The sequence below is a fragment of the Quercus robur genome, chromosome 3 (assembly GCF_932294415.1).
Source record: "Quercus robur chromosome 3, dhQueRobu3.1, whole genome shotgun sequence".
Lineage (NCBI taxonomy): Eukaryota > Viridiplantae > Streptophyta > Magnoliopsida > Fagales > Fagaceae > Quercus > Quercus robur.
Window position 1 is genome coordinate 17,303,444 of NC_065536.1, and position 23,201 is coordinate 17,326,644.

Genomic DNA, 23,201 nt, shown 5'->3' on the forward strand with positions numbered 1-23,201 from the left:
AGACTCATTCAGACAGCTCACCTACTACAGCATTGACGTAGACTTTTGGATCCTTGTCTCCTTGTACTGTCAAAAAAGCTTTTCAAATCACTACAGTAGTTGTATTCTTGAAACTTTTGTACATGGGACAAGAACAAGACCATGTCTTAAGTCTTAATCACAAAATTCATTTTGATTCGAATTTTGTCTTTAGGTGCATCTTATGATGCGCTATGTGGAGATACCAAAGATTTGACCATTCAAATCAGGATCAAGTCACTATAGTTCTACTTTAAAAAAAATAATAATAAAAAATAAAAAAACAATCTGCAAAAAAATTGTATGAAGTGCAAATATGGTTTCAGTCTTTTTATTCTCCATTTTTTAATCCTATAGTTATATATATTTTTTTAGCTGGATTGGGTAGCTAATATTGACAATATACGGTGTGAAAAACTAACAAACAAAAATTGAAATCTCAAACCGTTATGAAAAATTGATCATCAATAATAATTTGGCATATTGACAATTATTATAATTTTTTTGGTAAAACTATTTAAGATTTCAATCGTGTTGAATTTTATTGATTCAAAAATTTGGGAGATTGCACAATCTACAAGTTTAATGACAACCACAAGTTTAATATTACCCATCGCTGTTAATTTGTCAACTGTCATGTTGTGTAAATGCATGAAATTTAAATCAACCTTCAATAACTGGTTCATTATAATATCTTTTCCAAAGATTGCATGTATGAATAGTCAAATTTATGTTTCATCAGAAGATCTCTTACAAGATTGCATGAAATCTTGGACTAAAGTGCGCATGATTTAAATCGTCTGTCAATATATGATCATATGTTACATTAGAATGTCTTTTCCTAAGATTGCAACTTGCAAGTATGAAGAATCAAATTTATGTTTCGTCATAAAATCTCTTCCAAGATTGCAAGAAATCTTGTGCCAATCTTGTTGTAAGATTTTTTTTTTTTTTTTTTTTTTTTTTTTTTTTTATTTAATTCAGCAAAAAGAAATGGGATTTTTTTTTTTTTTTTTTTTTTGAGTGGTGGAGGTATAGACCCATATGGATCACCATTTATTTTCACCACTCACAACTTGTCATGTTGCAAGTTGTGGCAAAAGTTGTGTTATTTTTTGTGGTTATAGTATTTTTCACAAATTATTGAGTAGAAATATATAACAATCATTTTATATAGTTTCTTTTATTTAAATTGATTAATATAATATGGAACAGGCCTGAGCTTATACTTGCATGGGGAGTTCTAACCATTGAACATCCCTCAATATTGTAAGGTTACAATTGAGATCTATAATATAACTTTGGTAAGAGAGACAAGAATAGACAGATCCTCAATAATAATAAAAAGGACGAGTATACGATCATTATTCTGATTTGGTTTTGATAAAACTTTGGTAACAGAGGCAAGAGTAGTCAGATCCTTAGACTAGGCCTTGGTCATGAATAACCTTTCAAACTTGTCCAAGTCTTGAACACCCTCTCAACATGCCCTGGACCACTCTAAATCCTCTAAGCTGAAAGACCAACAATTTAGAGTTGGTAGGGTAGGTACAAGTAGATGAAAAACTAGGAAAAAACTAAGTGAATATGTTAAAGAGTGGTGGTACTAATGATAGACGGTGTACCAGACACAACTAAAATTATGTTTTGAAAATACAATTTCAATTATAATTGTGAAATCATGTTTTAAAACAAGATTTCAATTGGAGTTTATATGGTAACGTGTAACTTAGCATGTGCAACGTTTTGAAAAAAAAAAAAAAAACTCTAAATGCGTGCAACAATAATCATGTTTTCAAAACATAATTTCAATTATAATTGTAAAATACTGAAATCATATCTTAAAACAATATTTCAACTGTAATATATATGATAACGTGTAACTCAGTATATACAACAATAATTAGTGTTTGCTAAATGAAGGGATTTTAAATTGATTTTCAATCTTATCAATTTAATGACAATGACAATTGGTAATAGTGGTTGTGTCAGTAGCTGCAAGCCAACGGAAGGCAACAATAACCATGATGGTGGCAGTGGGCTGGTGGCAATAGAGGTCATATCAACAGATTGTGGTGCTGACAACAGTTGTGGCAGCATTGGTAGAGATTTAACATTGGTGGTGAAGGCAATGGCAGGAGCAGATGGTGGGGGCCATGGGCCGGCAGAGACAAAAGAAAGGTTTGATAAAAACATTAATTAACGGGGGGTTTAACTCAAATGAGGTGTAGTTCTAATTTCTAACCAGATGACAACGTTTATTTTCCTGATTTCTTCTACACCATAAACATGGAGTCAATGAGATAATCATCATTCTGCACTTTTTTTCCCCTATACATAAAAAATAATTAAAGAAAAAGTTCAAGAGAAGCATGTTTTCTTCTACTATGGACTCTCTCTCTCTCTCTCTCCTTAACTGGGTGGAAGAAAGAGTAGCCAATTGTGTACAATGTCCAACAAATAAATTAAATTTAAGGGATAAAAAAAATAGCAAAAAATAAATTGAGCAGATCTCATTTTCTCATTAACATGTACAAAAAATACAGGAGTTGCGGCATCTCACATAAATTCCACATCTTCTTCCTGTTGTTCCAGCACAATGGTTGCAAGGGCAAGTCTATATGATGAAGATCTTAGATTCCTAACCAGGACATAGATCTCCTTCCTCCGCTTTTTAGGCATATTATTCCACTGCTCCTCTCTAAGACGAGCAAGTAAGACTGCCTCACATAAAGCCCCTGCTACTGGCTTCTTGCTACACACATCATATCCAATATTGAGATTATGAACAAAAGTAAAACGAAACAATGGAAGACCATAGATGTACATAGTTGCTATGTAATCAAAGACGTGTATACTAACCTCCCTCGAACAAATCCAGTTGTAACAAAGCCAATTGGCCACCGATGACATTCCCTTGCAATAGCATCTTCTGGTTTGTGGAGTTCCCACTTAGCAGGAGATTGTTCTTTGAAATACAATCTCACAGCAGATTGAGGCATTTGAAGTCCACCCTCGTCAGTTCCTGACCTGCAACAATAACAAAAATCAAAATCAAAATATTAATCAAGGGTATTCAAACCATATTAGGCACAAAGTAAAGAAGAACTTGACATTAACAAAGTTTGCATTTGAGAGAATAGAATTTTCATAAGAACAAGATAATCCAACATATCTTATGATTTTTCATGTCAGATTTCACCTTTCTAATGCACCAAAGCATACACATTTCATTAAATATTCACACAAAAAGTTGTTTGAGAACCCTTGCAATTCATCTATCATTTTCCTAAATTAGAAGTTTTGTAATTGCCAATTCAAGAAAAAAAAAAAAGGAACAAAAAAGTAAAAAGAGAAGCTTAAAAATTCTAAATGAATGGAACCCTTGGTAAGTAAGGGAAGAACTCATTAACCTAAAATAAAAGTTTCAAGATTTAACTACCTTGAAATCAACAATGATATATCAGTAAGTTGAGGAGCACATACAACTGCCCCCTCTTCGAAAACGCCTTCCTTGTAAGCATTTAGAAGAATTCTAAGAAAACATAGTTTCCGACCATAACTAAAGTGGGCAATACCATTCATACTGGGGCCAAACTTGCTTTCATCTTTCAATAACTTGAATATACTCGTCTTCTTGTCAGGCAGTTGAGAAAATAGAAGCAAATGATCACCTTGGATTTCTCTCAAGAAATCAGTCAGCACAAAGTGTGTCCTTGCTACAACTCCGTCAAATGTATTACCATGATGAACAAATGATGATGTACTACAATTTCCAGAATCAGAGCTGGACAACGAATTCCCATTAAACATTTTCTCCTCGTTGTTAATTTGACTATTTCCTACTCTAGTGGGTCCTTCGTTGAAAGCATGGCAGATGGTGTCCCATGGGGGTGGAATGGGAACTCTCCATGGTCTGACATCAGGAGGGGAACGTTCTACTTTTTTATTAGAGACAGCAGCTTCATTTGCCATAAAGAATGAGTAAGCATTGCAATCAGGAAATTCTGAAGGAAAAAAGGGCATCCCCATCTGCAAGAGATAAAATTTCATTCAATGCTTGAAAAACCATTAATGAATACAATAGTTGTAACTTTGTAAGGTGCTGAAAGGCTTACTTCACTTGCAACCCAATGCTTCTCTCTCAAACCTATTGCATGAGCTCCCTTAGAGATAAGAGGAGCCCAAAAGACCCTGACCCAACTTAAGGGAAGTATAATGGACCATCTGAAAGGAAATAAAACAAATACTTATAAGATACTAAACATTACAAAAAAAATCTGACAGTTAGATTCTCCATGCATCTCAAAACAATATATTTTGCCATCTAGTCAGCATCCACAAAACAAATGTTACTAATAAATTTACAATCTGCTTTCTCCTGAAAACTATTTAACAGATTTATCAGCTATCTTATGGACCATCATAATTTTAAATTTTGCAATAAAAATTCAAGAAATCAAGATGCTTCTCTTCATTTTAAATGTTAATTAGATATCAAAATGGAAGTTACCTAAAAAAAAATATATCAAATGGAAACAACCATGAAAGACAAATTGCTTTTCTTTATCTGAAACATTAGTGTCATAAATCTAATTGTATTCTTAACATAAATCTAATTGAATTCTCAAAAATAAATTTCCACTGATGGAAGGCCATGCACGTACTGAAGAAAAGGCTAATCACAGATTCTTAGGATCTAAAATTTGCACTATTTGTCGTACTAACTCTCGTCCACAGCCAAAGCCATTTATTAAATCAGAATTTTCATAACTGACAATTTTACTCTTCTGAGGCATAAACACAATGGTGCCTAATCAATCGACAATAACAGTAAGTCACCATGGATAATTATGCATGTGTTATATGTAAATTAAGAATCAGGTTCCCAATTGTAAGAATTAGCTTTATTCGAGTAAGACAAAATTGGAGATTTTACTAGGATAAAAGGAGTTACCCTATATGCAATCCCTTTGGATCATTATTTTTTAAAAGCAGAATAGGGCAAGATCTTGAGCACTGCACCTTGGTTGAAGTGTTCAGCATTCCTGAATTTGAAGCATCAAGGCAGAACTTATCCATACGCAGAACATTTTTTTCCATACACAATACATGCTCTTCCATAGGGGGACTTACTCCACTGCTACTATCCCATAAATCCTTGTTATCATAAATAATGCTATTTCCTCCAGGTTTTGTCCCAGATAACAACTCCTCGTTCTTGTCTAGTATTTCTGCTAATGCAACATCCTCTTTAGCTTCAGCTTCTGATACGCTGAGCATACCAGTAGAAAGTGACTCTGGAACATCTGCGAACCTTTTCTCAGGCATTATGCGAGGATCCTTGACTCTAAGAGACACGATTGCATGAGAAGAAAAATTCTCCTCATTTTCAAGTACAGAAGACTTCTTCAATTGGAAGTCATGGTCAGAGTCTACAGCTGAATGCTTCCTCAATTGCCAAGGGTTCTCTGAAGAACTGTAAAGCCAGTCAACACCAATTAGCCATCTTGCACTTCTTCACTTAGTAAGACATTTCTACTATTAAATAACTCACCAAGTAACAGGATGTAATATCTTCTGAAGATGTTGAAATGCCTTTAATCCTAATACTTCTAATTTTGCAAGTTGACCTTCAAGCGAAACACAATTGATCAAAATGCCCCTCTCATCCATCTGAAGATAGAACACATGAAGGGGGAAAATAAACGTTACAAGAGTATGTGAGGAGTGATCTAAGCACCAGCTGTTTCTCTATTCTACTATCTAATACTCTAGGCAATTGAAACCTATTACCAAAAGACATAAAAACAACTTAGTATCACATTGGACACATGACATATATCTAATGCAACTACAAAGAAAACTATAACATCAACAACAATGTCTTTTTCTTAAATTATAATGGAAGGATCCCTTGAGATTATCATTCACTTATAGGGTAGGTTCCAGAAAATTTTAATGCAGCTTTAGAGTAACAAGACTTCCCACATATGACACCTCATTTGAGGTTGGAAGTTTAAGCCTACTAAGCTTCAAAAGATAAAAAGAAATATGATTCTGTTAGAGAACCAAATTTAGAATGCATACCTCCTTCTGGCAGGCAAATTTTAGAGCATCAAATCCCTCACTAAAAGCAGAAACATGTATCCACACCCACATCTGGCGAGAGGAAGAACTGGACACGATGTTCTCTGGCTTGTCACAGCCATCACCATCATGGTCCATAACATCACTATCTCTATTCTGCTGGCAAACAGGTCGCCACATATAGGTCACTGGAGCAATTGGCTGAGAAAGCGGTGCTCCAACATGATGAAGCTGCAAAGAACAAGGAATTCATATATCTAAATCCTTATATAATCTCTGTTCATAAGTGATCACTTAATGAGATAACCTACCATAGCGCTTCCATACATGGCACCCGAAATAATAGAGCGAGAAGAAGTTTCAGAAAGATCTGAAGGGGAAGGCACCATCAGAGTTTTTAGAACCGATATTAAAGAATCCTGGAAGCATACAACACAAGATCAGATTACATTGATCATAATAGAATTTTAAAAAAATTGCTTGACTTTTTTATTCGGCCAGTGGCACTGGAAATAATTATTTCAACTATTCGTTAAAGATCTGCTTCCTCAATCCTATTATTTAACAAATGTGAATGAAATGGGTTTAGAATCAAAAAGTTTGTAACAAGAAGAGAGAATGCCTACCTCCGTACCCTCTAATTGGACAGAAATATGATAACTTGCATCATGTACGAGAACTTCCTGTTTGAACCACTTGAGGAGTGCCCTTGAACCCCTTCCTCTACACAAAACATTTAAAAACCATTGTCAACAATTAAATAGTATAAGGCACATACACCATTCTCCATATATAGCTTAAGACTAAAAATCTTCAAAACACACATTTGTACTCAGTCCATTATCCAATTCACACCTTTCCAGACAATCCGACCAACCATAAAATATAGGGCCAGTCAACATCAGTTTACCCCCGATTTTTCGAATGTCACACTTACCTTGCACTAAATTGACTCATTAATTTTTCCATTCTTTATTGACAGAAATAGACATGTGAAATTTAGTATTGATTTCAATTTTCAAAATTCCTTCAACCATTTATTTTAGTAAGTTCAAATTTATTGATCATTGGACTTTGAAAAATCTCTCAGGGTCCATTTGTTTCAGTTTCTAGCTCATTCTATCTATTTGCTTACACACAAATTTTCAAAACCTCACATTTTTTTTCATATACCGCAACACTCTTTACACAACATAAAGAAAACAAAGCTCATTCAAACACAATCTTAACAAGTCATAATTTTTTTAAGCAATAAAACAGAGATCATAATAGTAACACTTTATTTTTGTATTGTACCTTCCTTGCAAACCAAGAGGAAGATAAAACCCCCAAAGCTTAGTCATAGCGAAGCGCTTCGCATACCAAACATGTGTTCTAAGCCTCTTAGTCCCATCTCCAGAACTCGAAAACCCTTTTTCCTGATTCATCCGAAGCTCAATTCTCCTCCGAATGCGCCGAGGAACAACCTTAACCTCCTTCTCCTCTTTATCTTTCTCCAAACAAGCACCGGTCTCATTCCTGCGTCTCCTCTTCTTGTTCTTCTTGGCAGCTTGATTGTCGTACGAGGTTGTTCTTCGTCTCTTGTTCCTGCGAGACCGGAAATCGTTGTTCAGCCGAGTTGATACTAAGGAGTGAAGTGATTCGAGCTCTGGGCCTCGAGATTCTCGAAACTTCTGGAGATTGATTTTGCGTGGAGGCAAAACAACATTCGTTTTTGTTGTTGAAGACATCGTAGCGTAGGTAAGTGAAAAGGTAAATACTATGATGTAAATAGTTGCATTGTTTTTCAGTTTCAGATAGAGAACAAAAAAAAAAAAAAAAAAGGTGAATTGAGAGAGTATTTGGTAGGGTTTGAAATCAGAGATCAGAACAAGAAAGAGAGAGAGAGGCTGTGTCTTCTTTGCTTTTCGAACAAAGATTTAAGGTTTACTAAAACCCCTGTGAACTCTCTCTATTGCGATGTCGTTTTTATACCTTAAGAAAAACGGCTTGTCGTTTAGACATGACATAAATGGACAACGTCGGTGTGTTGAATTCGTATCGTAGGGGTCATAATAATGAAAGACTTTGAATTGGGCTTGAAAATGAAACCAAGAGATCTAGCCCAGGAGGGATGTCTAATTCGTACGGGTCATTTACCCAAGATAAATGTGTGTGTCATCAAAGCCTGGTTTGATTTGCAAGTCTTTTAGATGGACTTGACTGCGGGCCGTTTAGTCTAGCTTAGGGTTTTTGTTGATCTTGAAATCTGGCCTGAGAATGGGTCTTTTTTGTAGAATTATTGGGTTCTAAGCCCAAATAAGTAAATAGAATTTAGGCATACATTGAGGGTAGTGGGCTAGTGGTCAGTACTCTAACTCTCAATCCACTTGGGAGCAGAGGACCCAAGTTTGAATCCTGCAATAAGATGAGTTTGGAAAAAATTAATTCCCTCAGCTTAATGCTAATTGGCTAGGATAATAACTAAGGCTCATTAATTCGTAATTCTTCTGCTTGTAAACTTAAACCCAACGAGTAGAATGCTACTATGGTAACGTCTAAATAAAAAAACTACACAGGTCGCCCCCTCCTATCATTTTATTTATTAATTAAAAAAGAAAAAAGAGTTTAGGCATTAAGCTTAACATGTCATTCAATATTTTCTATTTGGGCATTTGAATGTGTTTATATATATATATATAGTCGGCAATTCATGCAATGCACAAAAAAAATTTGACATAATATGATTTTTTAAAAAAAATTTATTCTTCAATATATGGAGTTGTAAAATTGTTTTGCATCTTCATTAGAATCTTGTGCAGCTTGTTGCACACTAAGGTCTTCTTCCACTAGTTCTAACGTCATATAATGCATGCGGAATAAGTCATGCAACATCTCATGATTCTGAAATAGTATATCATATTCATTTGAGGTTTTTTGGACATGACTATTTAGAGTTTCAATGGAAGTCATTGTAGATGTTGATTTACCATGAAAAAGCTCAAGGTTGATAACCCTTAACAATCCTAAATGAAAATAGGTGATCCATACAACATTAACAATTTTGTATACACGGACATGGAATCCTTCCTTGGTGTGTTGTTTGAGTCACAAATTTCACGAATTGTTTAACTCCATTAATATATTCCATATATATCATTTTCTTAAGCATCGAACTCTTATCCATTGCTATAAAATAGAATGGTTTACAATATATACCTGCAATGGCGGAGCCAGGATTTCAGTTTAGGGGGGGCAAAATTAAATGACAAGATTGAAAATAAAATTAATATAAATATTATTAATCGATGTTAATAACAAAATAGATATAGAATTATATACTATTAATGCAATTGTCGTACAAAATCTAATATAATATAAACTCTAATTTATTTTTTCATAAATAATTTAATTTGTACAATTGGAAGATTAGTAAAATACACCTCGATATGAGTTTGTTTAGAATTTGAATCTAAATCATTATTATAATTTGGCTTCTCCATAATCTCAATTGATTATAAGTATATATTTCATATTATTAAAATAAATAAATAAATAAAAATCATAGTTAATAACAATCAATTTAAGAGATTATTCTAAATATATAGAATTTAATCATGTAATTTTATTCCTTAAAATAAATTGAGAAAATAAATCAATATAAAAGAATTATAAAGTTGTATTTTCATCTATGCAGAATTCAGTATTTTTTACTCTATTTTTTAAGTAGTAAGTAGTTAAAAATTGGTTCTATGGTAAAAATAAAGTGTTTCAAAATTAAAATTATGAAAAAGTTAAAGTAGAAGAGAAAAAGGTTAGGAAACGCTAAGGTTTTAGTTTGATATACAATGACCTAAATATTTTTTTTTTTATTATGATTATGTGGGAATACCTTATTTGAGGAACAAATTGCCCTAAGAAAAGCACCCAGGAAAAAAAAGTTTCAGTGCTTGAGAATATGTGGCAAGAAAAAAATAGTATGGGTGTTAAGTAAGACCCACAAAACTTTGTTTTGTTTGAAAAAAGATAAAATAATGTTAAGAAGAGTTACACTTAATATTGCTTTCTTCTCTAGTCTCTAGGTGTGAAACGTTTGTGTCGAGGTCAAAATACTCGACCATTTTAGTTGAATAACAACATCATGTGTTGTCTAAGTCTAACAAAAGAGTCCCCTCTTCACGCGGAGTCTTGAGTCTTTCTTGACTCATGATTGAGTGGTGAAGCTTTTAGTCACACCGAATCATGATAGAGCTGTGGAAGCACTACGAAAATTGGTAAAGCTGAACCTTCCTTAATTTGGTCAGCGTGGTGCAAATTCAAACTTATTCCTTCTCCCACATTTCGCATTTCAGCTAGCTTTCTTGTGATCTATCTTTCAGCGTTTTCTTTCACCCACCAAGAAGAAATGGCTGAAGCAATCCCGTTTGGTCTTGCACGAAAGATCATTGAAAAATTGAGCTCCACAACTTTCGAAGTGATCGGATCTATCTGGGGTGTCAAAGATGAGCTCGAAAAATTGAAGAACACTGTTTCCACTATTCAAGCTGTACTTCAAGACGCAGAGGAGCAGCAAGACAAGAATCATCAAGCCAGGGACTGGCTCAAGAAGCTCAGAGATGCAGTATATGACGCTGATGATTTGTTGAGTGATTTCTCTACTGAAGACTTGCGACGAAAGGTGATGGGTGGTGAGAAAATTGTTAACAAGGTACGCACTTTCTTTTCGAGCTCAAACCAAATTGCTTTTCATTTTAAAATGGCTCACAAAATAAAGGGCATAAGGGAGAGACTTGATGCAACCGCAAATGATAGGAACAAATTCCAATTGATAGAGCATCCTTTACAAACAAAGGTGAGGGAGAGGGACCAAACTCACTCATTCGTACGAGAAGAAGAAGTTGTTGGGAGAGAAGAGGATAAGAAAATGATCATAGAATTATTATTGAACATAGATGTGGAAGAGAATGTCTCGTTCATATCCGTAGTGGGAATCGGAGGGTTGGGGAAGACCACACTTGCTCAATATGTATACAATGATGAGAAAGTGAGGAGTTATTTTGAGTTGAAGATGTGGATATGTGTCTCTGATGTCTTTGATGTGAAAACAATTGCTGAAAAGATAATTGGATCTGCAACCAGTATGAAACCTGAAATCCTTGATATGGATCATTTGCAAAATAAACTTCGCAAAGAACTCAACCAAAAGAAGTACTTACTTGTGTTGGATGATGTATGGAACAGCAATGAGGAATTGTGGTGTAACTTAAAAAGACTATTGATGGGTGGCGCAAAGGGAAGCAAAGTGGTGATAACTACACGGACCAAATTGGTTGCAGAAATTACCAGCACAGTCTCACCCTATTTTCTAGAAGGCCTGTCAATTAACCAATCTTGGTCTTTATTTAAGCAAATGGCATTTCAAAAAGGGCAAGATACCATTGATCCTAACATTGAAGCGATTGGAATGGACATTGTACAAAAATGTCAAGGAGTGCCTCTTGCTATAAAGGTGATAGGAAGAGTATTATACTTCAAAAAAACAAAGGATGAATGGTCTTATATCAAGGATAATGAAATTACAAATGTAACTCAAGGAGAAAATGGTAATGGTATTTTACCAATTCTAAAATTGAGTTATGATCATCTCTCATCACATTTAAAGTGTTGCTTTGCTTATTGTTCATTATTTCCTAAAGATTATGAGATTTCAAAGTTAGCATTAATACAACTATGGATAGCACAAGGATTTATCCAATCATCAGATGAAAAGGTACAATTAGAGGAAGTTGCTAATGAGTATTGCATGGATCTACTTTGGCGATCCCTCTTCCAAGAAGTCAGAGAAGATCGCTTAGGGAATATAACTCTTAAAATGCATGATTTAATCCATGATCTTGCACAATCAGTCTCAAGGATCGATTGCACACTTGTTAATTCCAATGCAACAAATATTAACGAAGAAGTTCGTCATTTGTCATTTCCATTTTACAATGCTTCATTCTTTGAGAAGAATTTAAGCCCATTAGTTAAAGCAAAGAAGATACGTACACTTATTTTGACGTCCAATCACCAGTTCTATAATAAGAAAGGAGAAGAAGAATCTACACTCAAAAAACTTATTACTAGCTTTAAATGCTTGCGTGTGTTAGACCTACACGGCTTAAGAATTACGACAACACCGAATTGTATAGACAAGTTGACATATCTAAAGTACCTTGATCTTTCCAAAAATGACATTGAAGTTCTCCCTAATTTTATTATTAGGCTGTTGAATTTGCAAACATTAAAGCTCTCTGGATGTCGGAAGCTTAAAGAATTGCCACGAGACGTTCAAAAGTTGGTCAACCTCAAGCATCTTAATATATATTGTTGTGACAGTTTGACTCACATGCCATGTGGATTAGGGCAATTGACTTCTCTTCAGATGTTACCGCTCTTCGTTGTGAGCAAGGACCCTGCAGCTTTCTCCTCCAATCATTCTGGAGGACTATTCGAATTGAACAAGCTAAACAATGTGAGAGAGAACTATGTGTTAAAAATTTGGAAGGGGTGAATGCAGTAGAAGCCAAAGCTGCAAATTTGAAAGACAAGCAGAATCTTAGAAATTTGAAATTAAGTTGGAATTGGGAGGGTAATGATGGCGTAGACGTTTGTGATGAGGAAAACTTGTTAGAAGGTCTCCAGCCACACCATGCTTTAAAATTTTTGCATGTGGAAGGGTATATGGGTGTGAGATTTTCGAGTTGGCTTCCTTCCCTAACAGGTCTTGTTAATCTAAAAATATGGAAATCTAAGGTTCAACATCTACCACCATTGTATCAACTCCCCTCTCTTCGATATCTTGATCTTCGAAGTATGATGGATCTAGAATACATATCTGACAGGGAAATCACTAATGAGGTTTCTGATTTATTGGCGTCATCATCAACAACATTTTTCCCATCCTTAGAGTCACTACAACTTTTAGATTGCCCTAATCTAAAAGGATGGTGGAGGACGGATATTGTCAAGGTCAATTTTGATAATGATCACAACAAAGTGGCAATAACAACATCAACATCAAGTCATCAAAATCTGCCATCCTTTCCTTGTCTTTCTTATTTGCATATCTCGAATTGCAGTAACTTGACTTGCATGCCGATATTTCCTTCTCTTGAAGATAAGCTAGTACTGAGTAATGCAAGCTTGAAGCCATTACAACAAACAATGACAACGACAATGAATATGACAGGAGCCTCTTTGCTTCCTTCCTCCCCTCCTCTCTCCAAATTAAAGTATATTTCTTTGATTCAGATGCAGGACATAGAGTCTCTGCCAGAGGAATGGCTGCAAAACTTGACTTCTCTTGAATATCTAAAGATTTGGGCATGTCCTAGACTAAAATCTCTGTCCCGATTTACACATCTCACTTCCCTTAAGAGGCTAGAGATTTGGGAATGCGAGGAGGTTGATCTGTTTGGTAATGAGAGTGATAATGGCACACAATGTGTTACCACTTTGCAAGTGATTAAGATTTCAAATGTTCCCCACTTGATTACATTACCGGAGTGGATGGCAATTTCACATCACTTCAAAGGCTTAAAATTAATGAATGCCCCAATTTGACATCACTTCCCGAAGGGATCAATAAACTCACATCTCTTCAAAACATTGAAATTTTTAGATGTCCCAATTTGAAATCACTTCCCGAAGGGATCAGCGACCTCACATCACTTCAAAGGCTTGAAATTAACGAATGTCCTAATTTGTCGTCACTTTCTGAAGGAATGCACCACCTCACCTCTTTACAAAGCCTGAGAATCAATAATTGTCCCCACTTGAAGGAAAGATGCCAGGAGAGAATTGGTGAGGATTGGCCTAAGACTGCTCACATCCCATTTTTTCGATATTATGGTTAAGGATTAAATTCTTGTTCAGCAACCAACATGCTTCCACGTCTTTGGGTAAGTACTTCAACATCCACTTTCTAGGCACTCAGAGAGAAATTGTTTCCCCTTTTAATATCTTTAGAGTCAATTATAGCTATATTGGGAGGAGTAAATTTGTTAAGGTTTTTCATTGTGATAGGCTCTTGCAGAGACATCAATGGTAGCTAGTTATCTTTTTTGCAAGAACAATTCAAACTTTGCTAAACTTTAAGATGGTCAGATATTTCTCAAATTTTATCTTTACTTATGCTAATACTCTTGAGACGATATTAATAGTGGTGGATCTAGCAGGTTGTGAAAAAGAACTCCATCGATTCAATGAAGGATTCACAGGCCCTATGCTAACATGGTAATGCTAACAAAATTCATATTTCCTGTTTGTTAGAAATGATTACCTTATTTTTTTAAATTGACTTCCTAAAATAATATGATAATAGGAGTGGCAACTAATTGTCTACCTGTCACCTGTGAATGTTGTGTATTAGTTCTATTCAATATTGAATATTGGATTTTGAAAAATTTAGTGCGGCTCACATTTCTGCATCAGCTGGAAGGAATGGAGAGCTGGGAACAACATGCAAGGCATGCTCATTAGCTGTTTGAGAAGGTTTGGTCCAAACCGATTATGATAGAGGAACTTGCCTTATATAATTATATGTTCATTACTTTCAAATGGTAAATTTTGATGCAGTTGCTTAGGCTGTTAGAGGCACACATCCAAAATTAACTGATTATTTGCTAGAGATTTACTTTACATCTTATAAAGTATGGTAGAATTAGCACAAGGTTACATCATCTGCAGTGTTATGTTCTGCAATCCTAAATGTTACTTTATGTTATGTTTGATCCTTTATTACTACAAATTCTCGAAAGAAAAGGTTCAAACCTCTGATATCATCACCTCATTCTTTTCCTATATATTCTGATTGCATTGATTTGAAGCTGTGAGGTGTATTTATAAGATTGCAGGAAATTATTTATCAGATTATAAGATTAGTATGACAATTACAGGATTCGAGCATATTTTAAAAAACATTCTCATCACATTCACTTATAATTGCAATTTATGTTCTAAAAGTCTCTCTCAATATATTTTAGAGTCATGGAATTTCATATTTAATGCCAGTTTATCAAGGTTAATCTGGCCAGCCAATTTTTCTTATAAGCTTGAAGCTTCTAAGGTTATTCAAAATAGGAAAGTAGATATTACTTAATTAGCACACCTAACCAACGTATTGTAAGATTGGACAGGACCACCTAAAATATGTATGTCTTCCCAACCTATTAATTTTCTGAGCAACACAAACCCCCTACCATTCCTTTTTTTTTTTTAATAAAAAATAAAACACAAAAGTTATAATTAAAAAATAAAAAATAAAAAATCTCGAGAACTTATAGCAGGATAGAGTAAAAATGGGTAGAAACCATTTGGAATTTGTAACTAAAGGATATTATTAAACCTAGAGCCATGCATAGAAATAATTTTATATAATATCCTTGATGTGAACATTGGAGATATTGGGATTTGTGAATATGTGAAATTTTGCAGTTGTGAAAGGCTTTTGCAAAGACATTACTGTAGCTCAGTTAGCTGATCGGTGAGAACAATTCACAGTATTAAGACCAAGCATTACTGGATTCATCTCTATTCAGAATTTTAAGTCTTATCCCCTCTTATTTTATTACTCTTGATCAATTATAAATATTGGTGGATCTAATCTAGCAGGGTGTGATAAAGAACCCCACCAATTCAATGAAGGATTTATGGCCTTATGGGCCCTCCTAGATTATGCCAACATGGTAATGCTGTCAAAAATCGTACTTCCATTTAATGTAATTGTCTGCCTTATTTAAAATTTAACTTTCTAAAAATATTAAGGATAAGAGTGGCAGCTGATTATCTATTTGTGTAGGTTGCATATTATTTCTATCCAATATAGAAAATTGGATTTTGAAGAATTTTGAGGCTGCCATAAGTGTGCATCAGCTGGAAGGAATGGAGAGCAAAAAATAACATGCAAGGTGTGCCAATGACCTACATACATGAGAAGGATGGAAACCAACTGATATGATAGGAGCTTGCTCGTCACTTTCAAATGGCAAATTTCAATTCAATTGCTTAGAAATGCATCCACTATTAACTGATAATGGTTCTATGATTAAGCATTCCTCATGGCATCTCACGATTACTTGGTTGCTGTATTGGTATTTAGAAATTCTTGTGCTCAGATTTTGGGTTAATTTCTAATTGAGGTACCTTTTAAGTTTTTCCTGGCTTCAAAGGATACAAACAAAAATGAAGAATCTTTCAAGATGTTGATGTGTTCTACAATTTTAGATAATGTTGTTGGCAAAGAATTTGAAAAACTTAACCTGAAGAAGAAGATGATGGGAATTATTTATGAGATTGCAGGAAATTACATATCAGATGATGGGAACCTTATGAGGATTATAAGATTCTCATCGCATTCATTTAAAGTTGCATTTTCCATTCTAAATCTCTCTTGCAATATATTTTAGGTAAGGGAATTTGATTGGTTGGTCTAACCAACATATTGTCAGATTGGACAGGACCACCTAAAATATACTTCTGTCTTCCCTACCTATTAATTTTCTGAGCAACACAGTCCCCTCCCATTCCATTAAAAAAATTCTCTTGAGAACTTCTAGCTGAATAGAGTAAATTCGAGTAGAAATCATCCAAAATTTCTTACTAATTTATATACTGAACTCTGGAGGCATGAATTGAGTTATTACTGTTTATATAACATCCTTGATGTGCATATTGGATATATGGGAGGAGTAAATATGTGACTTTTGCCATTGTTAACAGGCTCTTGCAAAGGCATTAACTGTAGCTCAGTTAGCTTATTGGTGGGAACAATTCACACTATTAAGGCCTGGCATAAGAGGTTCACTCTATGCAAAACTTAAATGGTAAGATGTTTTTCTAATCTTATTGTCTATTATTTTAATACTCTTGAGCTTATAAATTTTGGTGGATCTAGTAGGGTGTGATAAAGAACTCCACTGATTCAATGAAGGATTCACGGGACCTAGATTATGCCAACATGGTACGGTACGTTGTCAAAAGTCAAATCTCTGTTTTTTGTAACTGATTGCCTTAATTTAAAAAAAAAAAAAAAAAAAAGTTACTTCAACTGATTGTCTACTTGTGTATGTTGCATATTAGTTTTATCCAATGCAGGAATTGGATTTTGAAGAATTTTTTGAGGCTGCCATGAGTGTGCATCAGCTGGAAGGAAGGAAGAGCGGGGAACAACATGCAAGGCGCGCGTATGAGCTGTTTGAGAAGGATGGGAACAAACCAATTATGACAGGAGGAACTTGCTCGTCACTTTCGAAGGGCAAATTTCGATTCAATTGCTTAGGAATGCATCCATTATTAACTGATAATGGTTCTTTGATTATGTTTTCCTAATGGTAAGTTGGCAACTCATAGTAACTTGGTTGCTATATTGGTATTTGGAAATTCTTTTGCTTGGATTTTGGGTTAGTTTCTAATTGAGATACTTGACTGCTTTTAGTTTTTTCCTGGCTTAAAGAGATATGAACAAAAATGAAGAATCTTTTGAGATATTGATATGTACTACAATTTCAAATGATGATGTTGGCAAAGAACTTGAAAAGCTTAACCTAAAGAAGAAGAAATGTCTAACGGATAGTGTAAATACATTGCTTATCAATCAATATATTACTAAAAGCTGAAGCGTAGCGTTTAATGCTGCTACGCTCACGTTGAGCCACGTCAACGTCCACATCATCATCTTTTTTTTTTTTTTTTCTTTTCATTTTCTTATAATTATTTATAATTTTTTTTTATTTCATATTTACACTTCTCCAACCTTTCTCCCTCCCTTACCTTTTCATCTCCCCACTACTTCTCTAACCTTTCTCATTCTCTCATTCTCTCACCTTCTCATCTCCCCACTACTCTCTACATTAATATCATTCTTCATCTTTCCCTTCATCTTCCTCTATTTTTGTCTCTTCTTATTCACACTCTCTTACTATAAATTTGTCACTATCTCATTCATTCCATGCATAGTTTTCTCTTACAAAAAAAAGGTTCTCTCTCTCTCTCTCTCACACACACACACACAATTTTTGAGTGGATTTTTATTTTTTATTTTTCTTGCATCTTCGCTTTAGGTTGATAATTTTTTATATTCTTTAATCTACTTTAGGTTAATGCAATTCAGTTTTCTCTCTCTCTCTCTCTCTCTCTCTCTTTGATTGTTAAATGTTATCCTATTGTGTTATAAAGGATTAAATATAAAAATATAATATTATTCTAATACATAGCATGATTTGGATAATTTAATTTGGTAGTTACTGTAATTTGATAGCATGATTTTTATAGTGCTCAATTTAGATGTTAAACTATGAGACTTTAATCATTTTTGTTTATTTTTTAATCCTTTGTGGTGGACAAAGTACTCTTAATAGTATTAAAAGTACTCTATAATGCAATTTATTTAGAGAAAAGCAAAGGTTGGCTAAACAAAAGTTATTGGATGAGAGACAAATTTTATCTTTCGCAATTTTACTTTAATTATTATTATTATTATTTTATAACAATGCATATATAGAAATTTAATTCTTAGATTTTGCTAATAATTGATTATTTGATAATATGTTTTAGGTGGATGAAATTACAATTTTAGCAAAGAAAATAACCTTAGTAGATTATAAATAACATTTTTTTTCCTAATTGATCCAATTAATCATAGTTAATTTTTATTAATTTTTTTAGTTACTTTTTTCAGTGTTTTGGATTGTAGGCAGAAAAAATAAGTTTGAGAAAGTTTGTTTAAAACTAAAAGAATAATTTCTAAATTTTATTTTCTTTTTAATGATTCACAAAATGTTATAAATAACTTTTATTAAAAAATAAATATTTTCGTGAAATTGCCTTTTGAATTTTTGAGAAAAATTGTATTTTTTTTTTCATTTTAGTACGACAAAAATTATTAAATTTATGATTTATGATTGTTTCTATATTACATTTATGATTATTCTTATAATGAATAAAAATATAATTACAAAATACATTACTCTTTATTAAATTAGCTTAAATTGTATAAAAAAATTTAATAAAACTACCATAAAAATAATTATCATGCGCAAGCTGTTGCGCCACCTTATCACCACGTCATTCGCCACATAATTAATATTTATTCCTATTTTTTTTACAAATATATATATATATATATATATATATATATATATAGATTATTGACTTTACATATTCATCTTTGTCGGTTTTAATATCTATATATAATTAATATTTATTCCTATTTTTTTTACAAATATATATATATATATATATATATAAATAGATTATTGACTCTACATATTCATCTTTGTCGATTTTAACATCTATATATATTTCTTTTTTATTTCCAATTTTCCTATAATTTTTTTTTTTTACATTCACTTATTTTTTTAAATATTTACATTTTCTTTAACCTTTTTTCTTCCCTCACCTTTTCATCTCCCCACTACCCTCTACTTTAATATTGCTATTCATCATTCTCTTCATCTTCCTTTATTTGTCTCTTCTTATCCCTTCCCTCTTACTATAAATTTGTCACTCTTTTCCATTCTTTGCATAGTTTTCTCTCACAAAAAGGTTCTCTCTCTCTCTCTCTCTCTCTCTCTCTCTCGCTCTCTCTCTCTCTCTCTCAATGTTTTGGTGGATCTTTATCTCTCTCAATGTTTTGGTGGATTTTTATTTTTTATTGCATCTCCGCTTTAGGTTGATAAAATTTTGTATTTTTAAGAACTCTAATTTATGTTGATACAATTTAGTTTTGTGTTTTAAGTTATTATTATTATTATTATTATTTTGCTCTTTGATTGTTAAATTTTATCCGATTACATTATAAAAAATTAAAGATAGTAGATCAATATATTACTAAAAGCTGAAGCGTGGCATTTATAGCTGCTGAGCTCCTGTTGCGCCACCTCATCACCACGTCATTCGCCACATAATTAATATTTATTCCTATTTTTTTTACAAATATATATATAGATTATTGACTTTACATATTCATCTTTATCGGTTTTAATATCTATATATAATTAATATTTACTCCTATTTTTTTTTACATATATATATATATATATATATATATATATAGATTATTGACTTTACATATTCATCTTTGTCGATTTTAACATCTATATATATTTCTTTTTTATTTCCAATTTTCCTATAATTTTTTTTTACATTCACTTATTTTTTTTAAATATTTACATTTTCTTCAACCTTTCTTCTTCCCTCACCTTTTCATCTCCCCACTACCCTCTACTTTAATATTTCTATTCATCCTTCTCTTCATCTTCCTTTATTTGTCTCTTCTTATCCCTTCCCTCTTACTATAAATTTGTCACTCTTTTCCATTCTTTGCATAGTTTTCTCTCACAAAAAGGCTCTCTCTCTCTCTCTCTCTCTCTCTCTCTCTCTCTCTCTCTCTCTCTCTCTATGTTTTGGTGGATCTTTATTTCTCTCAATGTTTTGGTGGATTTTAATGTTGCTACGCTCACATCGAGCCACGTTAGTATCCACGTCATTACCCTTCTTTTTTCTAAATTTTTTTTCATAATTTTAAAATACTATTAAAAAGAAAGTTTCCAGCCCTATCTCTACTTTAAAGCTCAATCTTTATATATTACAGTTAATGTTGTCAACCGTAAAGCCCCAACCAAGCTAAATTGTCTTTCAAGCTAAATTGTCTTTAATGCTAAGCCCTCTCTGTCTTACTGTCTTTCAGGCTTACAAAGCTTCACAACTTCAGCTTTCTAACTGTCTTCCTATCTTTCACGCTTTCAAAGCTTCACAACTTTAGCTTTCTAACTCAAAACTCTCTCTCTTCCCTCCTAGGTCTCTTCCTCTCCTCATCTAATAGAATCACTCCTTCATACCTGTTCAATTGCCACTATACTTATATATATAAAATCAGAGTCCTTATTAGGTACACATTATCCATTTATCCCTTCCTTTTGTAATTAATATTTTGCTATTCTTTCAATTAATTAAGCATTAATTCAGACCTTCAAATCTATCTTGATTAGTGGTGATTCTTCCTATTCTCGATCAAGAGGTTTTTCAAAACGTTCAATTGTTGCCTATTGGAAATAGAACACCCACTACTTTATGTTTTCTATATATATCTGCAATCTCTCTTCCTCCATAGATAAAGAGCCTATTAGCCTTACCTATGCCAATGCAGAATCCAATCCTTCCCACAAAGGAGCCCCCACGAAATTATCAGATTTGAAGCCATGGATATCTGTTGTGGGCTTCTTAGCAAACAAACAGACCAAAAAACAAAAACAAAAAACAAAAAACAAAAGCTTTTAGAATCAAAGCCCTTCAACCTCCAAACCAAAATATTGTCAACATTAAAGAAGTGCTTGAACAATCTGTAAACATGATTTTGAAACCTGGACCGGACCGCACAGTCCTACCGGGTTAATCGTGAATTGTTCACCAAAATTATTCTTTTAACCCATAAAACCACCCTATGCAAGAAAATCAGTGAAACTGCCCTATCACAGGTTCAAATCAGAGATTTTTTTTTTTGGTACTTACAGCCATTGTTGAAGCTTCAACCACCATGAGATGCTGTCAAACCATGAGATGGCATCGCTATTTCTTCTTACTCTTCTTCTCTGTCTCTGTCTCTCTCGCTCTCGCTGCGTTTTCGCCATTTCTGCAGGTCTTCTTTGCTTATCTATTACAGTGAAGGTCAAGTTGTTGTAGATGATGGACGGACAAACCAATGCTTAAGCAAGCTTAGCTGTCATCCGCTTTATAGTGTACCAAATGCTTGCAAGCCTTTAGAGCATTCCCATCAACTCATGTAAAGTCCTCTAAAATAGAAAAGATGCAAGTTTTACACATTTTAGGCAAAAAAACACCCACATCAGTGGGTGTAAAGATGTGTAAAATATACACCCGGATGTGGAAAGGAACAGTAACCGTGCATATATACACGGTTACTGTTCAATGTGTAAATAATTTTTTATTATTTGTTTCTCTCTCCTCAATCAAACTGCAACAAACTAATGTGGCAAGGAAGAAGAATATCCAAGTGCCACCGCCACCGCCACCACCAAACTACAACAAACCCAACCACCAAACCCAGCGTCACCACCAAACACCGCAACCTAACATAGAAAAATATCCCAAAATCAACAGAAACCCAAAAATCAACCCAACCCAAAATCAACAAAAACCCAAAAATCAACCCAACTCAAAATCAATTAAAAATCACCGGGAAACCAAACCCAAAAACAGTACACACCTACCGGAAAACCCATACCAACGGAGCCGGATCTGCCGCCCGATCTGCTGCCACTGCTACCGTCGGGTCTTCCATTGCTGCCGGATCTTCCACTGCTATCGTCGGTTGGAGGTGGGAGGCGAAGGGTCGGTTGTGGAGGAGAGAGGGAGAGCGAAAGCGAAAGGAGGCCGATTCGACTGGTGGCTGAGGCAGAGGCGGCGGCGAGCTAGGAGTGAGCTGGATCGGCGGGGACAGCCAGCTGGGAGTGAGTGAGGGAAAGAGAGAAAAGGGTGACTGAGCTGAAAGAGAGAAAAGGGTGACTTTGCTGAAATGAGAGAAACGGGTGAGAAATGAGAGAAAAACTGTTTTAATAACTAATAATAAAAAAATAACAAATAATATTATTTAATTAGAATAGATTTGTAAAATAGATGAACTGATGTGGGTGTTTTAAAAATGTGATAGTGTAAAATAGAAAAAGTAGCTTTTTCCGTGTAAAATAGATAATAAATTTACACAAGCTGGTGTGGATGCTCTTAACCACTTATTTCTTTCTTAAATTGGCTTGGGCTTGTGTTTGTACCTGATCAATTTTTTAATGGGCAATCAAACCAATGTCGGCCCCTCTTCCAATTTTTGTATATATATATATATATATATATATATATATTTTTTTTTTTTTTTTTTTTATTTCATAAATACTAAATGGGTTGGGCATAATAAAAAAGTATTGGGTAATCAAATGGGCTAAACATAATTTAGATAAAGACTTGCTAGAATATTGAACTCTAACAAAAAGTTTAAGTATATTAATTTCATATATATATATATATATATATATCCATTAACTGAGAAACTCAATATTCATTTA

The 23,201-nt window shown here is 33.7% G+C and overlaps 2 protein-coding genes across 10 annotated transcripts in view; one reads left to right on the forward strand and one right to left on the reverse strand.

Moving 5' to 3' along the window:
- Positions 1 to 2,308: 2,308 nt before the first annotated feature.
- The window catches only part of LOC126717304 (ribonucleases P/MRP protein subunit POP1), a 38,614-nt gene continuing 17,721 nt past the window's right edge, over positions 2,309 to 23,201 (reverse strand). Inside the window, exons 2-11 of one of the 3 annotated variants that reach the window (XM_050418860.1) lie at positions 7,405 to 7,674; positions 6,735 to 6,831; positions 6,420 to 6,527; positions 6,109 to 6,339; positions 5,576 to 5,694; positions 4,976 to 5,497; positions 4,137 to 4,245; positions 3,461 to 4,050; positions 2,881 to 3,048; positions 2,309 to 2,773 (exon numbers count right to left, since the gene is read on the reverse strand). In XM_050418860.1, coding sequence (XP_050274817.1) covers positions 2,578 to 2,773; positions 2,881 to 3,048; positions 3,461 to 4,050; positions 4,137 to 4,245; positions 4,976 to 5,497; positions 5,576 to 5,694; positions 6,109 to 6,339; positions 6,420 to 6,527; positions 6,735 to 6,831; positions 7,405 to 7,674 — 2,410 coding nt within the window. In that variant the 3' untranslated portion in view covers positions 2,309 to 2,577. Of the gene's footprint in view, positions 2,774 to 2,880; positions 3,049 to 3,460; positions 4,051 to 4,136; positions 4,246 to 4,975; positions 5,498 to 5,575; positions 5,695 to 6,108; positions 6,340 to 6,419; positions 6,528 to 6,734; positions 6,832 to 7,404; positions 8,002 to 23,201 lie in introns of those variants that run through there. The other 2 variants (XM_050418858.1, XM_050418859.1) reach the window with 2 other exon arrangements.
- Positions 10,225 to 23,201, forward strand: part of LOC126717305 (putative disease resistance protein RGA4) — a 45,355-nt gene continuing 32,378 nt past the window's right edge. The window contains exons 1-8 of one of the 7 annotated variants that reach the window (XM_050418864.1): positions 10,225 to 14,030; positions 14,155 to 14,364; positions 14,540 to 14,622; positions 15,742 to 15,815; positions 15,929 to 16,037; positions 16,849 to 16,952; positions 17,024 to 17,089; positions 17,209 to 17,586. In XM_050418864.1, coding sequence (XP_050274821.1) covers positions 10,493 to 12,640 — 2,148 coding nt within the window. In that variant the 5' untranslated portion in view covers positions 10,225 to 10,492 and the 3' untranslated portion in view covers positions 12,641 to 14,030; positions 14,155 to 14,364; positions 14,540 to 14,622; ... (3 more) ...; positions 17,024 to 17,089; positions 17,209 to 17,586. Of the gene's footprint in view, positions 14,031 to 14,154; positions 14,365 to 14,539; positions 14,623 to 15,741; positions 15,816 to 15,928; positions 16,038 to 16,848; positions 16,953 to 17,023; positions 17,095 to 17,208; positions 17,587 to 23,201 lie in introns of those variants that run through there. The other 6 variants (XM_050418865.1, XM_050418861.1, XM_050418867.1 and 3 more) reach the window with 6 other exon arrangements.